At 38.7% G+C, this 4,753-nt stretch overlaps 2 protein-coding genes across 3 annotated transcripts in view; one reads left to right on the forward strand and one right to left on the reverse strand.

Moving 5' to 3' along the window:
- The window catches only part of LOC104702076 (ETHYLENE INSENSITIVE 3-like 3 protein), an 8,581-nt gene extending 7,618 nt beyond the window's left edge, over positions 1-963 (reverse strand). Inside the window, exons 1-2 of one of the 2 annotated variants that reach the window (XM_019227801.1) lie at positions 714-963; positions 61-443 (exon numbers count right to left, since the gene is read on the reverse strand). In XM_019227801.1, coding sequence (XP_019083346.1) covers positions 61-443; positions 714-748 — 418 coding nt within the window. In that variant the 5' untranslated portion in view covers positions 749-963. Of the gene's footprint in view, positions 1-9; positions 444-713 lie in introns of both variants that reach the window. The other variant, XM_019227802.1, reaches the window with a different exon arrangement.
- On the forward strand, positions 2,029-4,514 carry LOC104702077 (UDP-N-acetylglucosamine--N-acetylmuramyl-(pentapeptide) pyrophosphoryl-undecaprenol N-acetylglucosamine transferase-like). The gene is made up of 4 exons (XM_010417891.2): positions 2,029-3,259; positions 3,383-3,491; positions 3,587-3,722; positions 3,813-4,514. The coding sequence occupies exons 1-4, from the start codon at positions 2,316-2,318 to the stop codon at positions 3,926-3,928; spliced, it is 1,305 nt and encodes a 434-aa protein (XP_010416193.1). The 5' UTR covers positions 2,029-2,315; the 3' UTR covers positions 3,929-4,514.

Genomic DNA, 4,753 nt, shown 5'->3' on the forward strand with positions numbered 1-4,753 from the left:
TATTCCCATCTGATTTCCCAAAAGCTAAGCACTCCTCTTCGTATTTAGCAATAGCAGCTGGTCCGTTCTTATCAAACTTCACTTTCTCTTTCCACCAAGCTCTTATATTGTCAGAGGAACCACTCACAGGTTTACCCTTTTCTGGTATTATACCATACACAAAGCCACGAACTTTGCAGACTTCCATTAGCTTCAACATGTACTTAAGTATACCATCTTGAGCTCTAGACATTTTCTTCCTCTGCGCTTGATCCGAGATTTTCTTAGGCATCTCCTTCGTTTGAGCTCCTTGAGAGCCAACTTTTTGTCGCTCTTTGATCCTCTTAAGCCTCACACGATCCTTCCACATCCGTCTCTCTAAATCTTCCGCATCAATCTCTTCGTCGCTCACATCAATCTCCGCCACATTATCACTAGCTAAGTCATCAGGTTCATTCTCCATCCTATATCACACAATACAATATACAACATTCAGCTGAATCAAATAAATTAACAAACTTTAAGCAACATAGACACACAAAAAAAAACTCCACTTTCGTTGTCAAACAAATAAAAATCAAATTTTTATTTCATGGATTAATCAATTTGGATTGAGATTTGAACCTAAGGGCTAACTCTGTCCAATGATTCCTATAAACCCTAAATTCAACAGGGGGGAATACGAAAGCAACAAATCAATGGGATTTGAATTTGAATCAAATGTTCTTCCTCACCTGATGTCTGCCACGGTCATAGCAAGATCGCCCATTTGATTAAAACAAGTCGATCAAACAAAAAAAAAAACAAAATCTGAACCGCCGAAACTGAATAAAATTTTAGGGTTTTTTTTTTCTCTTTCTCCTGTCGTCGTTCTCAGGAGGGAGGAGGAGAGTAAAAAATGTCTGCGAATTGGGAGAGACAAACGATTTTAGTCGGACCAAATCCTAAGTATTGTGATGTCTTGTGGCAATAACTCAAAGGCCAATGTTTTTTTTTTGCCAACTTTGTTTTTACTAACTATTATTAGTATTTTTTTATTCGTTGCAAAAACAAAGTTGATTTCTTCTCTTTCTGTTTGATTTTTTTTTTTAATGTAAAAAAAATATTTTCTTACTTTATCTGTAGTTTTTTTTAACTGTTATTGTTGTTACGAAACAATATTTCAGTTGATATTTTTTTTACCCGAAATAATGGAATGATTTTCAGCGAATAGATATAGTAAGATCACTCGACATAAAAAGACAGAAAGATGCGTGGATATGATTCATTTCTATTGTATCTTTGTATTTTGTTGGGATTTTTTTTCTTTTCTTGTTAGTGGTTTATGAGAAAAATTTGATTGGCTCAAGAAATAGAATAATGGTACTATTTCGTTACTTTATTTTTCTTTTCTTGTTTTCGTGAACCACGAGTGTGTAGTGTGACTATAAAGGAGAATAAAAAAGTTTGAGTTGATGAATTTGTAAGTTGCAGCCGGCATCATTGGGACCAGTTTTGCATTTACGAAAAAGTTGCAGCATGAATTTCTTGTACGGCTACCTTTTTAGTATACTAGTATTTTGGTTTGTCAATAGTTTGGTACAGCTCATTTAGTCATTATAAATACTACAAAACATAGTATTTAGTCATTGTATATATAACATTACGTTAATCTCGCTTAACGTGCTCCAGTACAATGAAAATAATATAATTGACTGATACCAAAAAAAAAATTAAATGGACCCAATGGCTATTAACTTCGCAGTGGGAGATAGAGAGACATCAAACTATAAGAATGACAATAGTGTTAAACCACTTTCTTAGGTTAGTTATTTATTATTTTAATATCCATCATTCATTCTATGTACTTCTAAATTTTTCCAGCGGTTATTATTTCATTTTTCTTAGTTCTAAACTTCTAATACACATATTAATAAAGCTTTAATTTGAATAAATACGTGGCTTAGAGTAACTAACTAACAACTTTTAAATAAAAAAAAAGCATTTCCCTCGTGGCAACAAAAAAACAGAACAAAACAAGTACAAAAGAGTTGACTTTTCGCTTACAAACTTTGACTATCCCGACAAGTAAAAAAACCTTAAGATTGATCAGAGAAGGATCTCAATCGACTCTTTGATTTCGTAAGATCGCTTCTCTGACCATTCTTCTTCCTCACAACACTACTCATAAATTTCGCATTTGCTTCTCTAACCAATTCCTTAGAGAACAAATTCATATGGCTTCATCATATATAGTTCAAACTTCAAAGCGTTATCATCGTCTTCGTCTTCTACCCTAATAATGCCTCAGTGAATAAAAAGTCTGACTCTTTCAGCTTCGTTTCGTGATCTCTCTCATGGCGATCCCTTCATACCTTTCCCCAAATTTACCTTTTCACCCTTCGACTAAACTCGTCCCGAGTCGACTCACCTTTTCTTCCTCCTCCTCCTCCTCCTCTGTTTGTTGTCTCTCAGTAGACCGCCAAATTAACCACTCCTCGGTTTCCAACGAAATCTCCGGTTTACGAGTTGTCATATCCGCCGGAGGCACAGCCGGACACGTCTCTTCGGCGCTAGCGATCGGAGACGAGCTTAAATCCGCCGACCCGCAATCTCAAATCCTCTTCATCGGATTCCCAAACAGCATGGAGAGCACGACGGTCCCCTCCGCCGGATTCGATTTCTCAGCCATCTCCACCGTCGGATCATCATCGTCCCGACCATTCCTCTGCTTCACCTCTTTCCTCAAATTCCCTCTCCGCTTGATTCAATCAACCTTCGAATCCTACAAAATCCTCCGCGAGTTCAAACCCCAAATCGTCGTCGGCACCGGAGGACACGCTTCTTTCCCGGTTTGCTTCGCCGCCGTGATCTCGAGAACCAAATTCGTAATCCAAGAACAAGATTCAATCCCTGGAACCACTAATTGGATTCTGTCTTACTTTGCCGACACAATCTTCGCTCCTTTCAACTGTACAGTCACGAACCTCCCCAAAAGAGTCGCAGCCAACTGTGTCGTATACGGTAACCCTATAAGACAAGCGCTTAGACGGTACTCGTCGAAAGGAGCGGCGCGTGTGAGCTTTTTCGGACAGTGGGCTGGAGCTGTGTCGGATGCTAAAGTTGTGCTTTTGCTTGGTGGGTCTTTAGGAGCCAATGCCATTAACATAGCTTTGCTTAACTGTTACTCGCAGTTGTTGTCTGAACATGAGAACTGGTTCTTTGTTTGGCAAACTGGTGTTGAAGCTTTTGATGAAATGGATAGTCTCGTTAGAAGCCATCCTCGTCTCTTTCTATCTCCGTGAGTTATAATACTACATTTTCAATTCTTTAGCTTTTGTGTAGTCTCTTTTTTTTTTTGTTTTTTTTTCCTTTTTGTTCTAACTTAGAACTCAAAATGTGAATTTTCTTTGTTGGGTATAAGGTTCTTGCGATCGATAGGTGTGGCTTATGCGGCTGCAGATTTGGTTATCTCGAGAGCCGGTGCAATGACTTGTTCAGAGATCATGGCTTTAGGAAAACCTTCTATTTTGGTATGTTTGAATATGCTACATCTTAGTGAGGTCTTAGTCAGTATGTTCTCATCCTAAAACATTTTGAATGTTGCTTTTGGGTTTGTTTTTGTTAGATACCATCACCACATAGCGATGAAGGGGATCAAATACGGCATGCTTCTTTAATGGCGGACAGTGTCGGATCAAAGTTAATAACAGAAGAGGAGCTAGATTCAATCACTCTTCGAGCTGCCATTGAAGATATTCTAGGTAACTAAAACTCCACAAATCTGAAATTGCAATGATCAACTTGTTGTTCTTCTTTGGCAATTGTCTCATTGAGTTGGTACCAAATGATAGGGAATGAAGAACTGATGACAGAAATGAGCGAGCGTGCATTCAAATGTGCTAAACCGGACGCTGCATCAGATGTTGCTAAACACATTATTTCTATTATCAATTCCAAAGATAAGTAGGTCAAAATATTCTTCCGTATAAAAAAGCGTTCGGCAAATAGTTGCGGTGTATTTTGGCCATTTTCCCGTATAAAACTCCCTCCTCCATCTTAAAGAGTTTTGATATCAGTTTCCCACCGCTCATAACCTGTCTCAATTCTAACAACCCCCGAGTTAAAAAAACCCAAGTGTGAAGAAAAGTGAGTGTTACAGATTACAGTAGGGAGGACAGTAGGGAGGACGAGGAACCTTTGGAGGACGATTTGTCTGGTCCTCGTCCTCCACTTCGGCTGCAGGACCATCCAGAACGGTGATGGTGAGCCTCGTACCGCGCCGATCTCCGAAGACGGGCGGGTTTTTTTTTTATTGTAAGAGAACTGGCGCTAGGAGGAAGGGTTTTCTCCTTTGCGTCTCTTTTCTCCGCTTTTTTTTTGTCTTATTAATCGGTCAAATCTCCAAAGCATGTAATGGCGATTGATCAAGAATTTGCTTCATTCGTATTATCCAATTTATTCAATGGAAGTTTTCCATTTATACTTGAAAATAACGATTGTAGACGAAGTGTGATGGAAATTAATCCAAACGACTTTCAGCGTAATTTGGCGTACTGCCGATCGAAGTGTATTCGAAATAAGACTTTATTAATATCTTAGCTGCATTCACTTAATCTTGAAAAGACAAGGAATTGCCTACGTACCCCAAAACGGGGATCAAGCCAACCGTAGTTCGTATTACAAAGGAAAGATGAATGGAGTTTGGATTCCCGAAAACTCCTAGTTAGGATCGTGAAGACGACTTAGCAGTAATAACGCTTCAAGTGGGTTGCGTTCCACGAATTTTTGATCC

This window comes from Camelina sativa, chromosome 7 (assembly GCF_000633955.1).
Source record: "Camelina sativa cultivar DH55 chromosome 7, Cs, whole genome shotgun sequence".
In the NCBI taxonomy this organism is placed as follows: Eukaryota; Viridiplantae; Streptophyta; class Magnoliopsida; order Brassicales; family Brassicaceae; genus Camelina; species Camelina sativa.

Bases quoted from the DNA above. Each gene is read 5' to 3' on its own strand.
- LOC104702077 (XM_010417891.2), top strand. From the start codon at position 2,316: ATGGCGATCCCTTCATACCTTTCCCCAAATTTACCTTTTCACCCTTCG. The intron at 3,260-3,382 runs GTGAGTTATAAT...GTTGGGTATAAG, and splicing joins CCTCGTCTCTTTCTATCTCC to GTTCTTGCGATCGATAGGTG. The intron at 3,723-3,812 runs GTAACTAAAACT...ACCAAATGATAG, and splicing joins TGCCATTGAAGATATTCTAG to GGAATGAAGAACTGATGACA.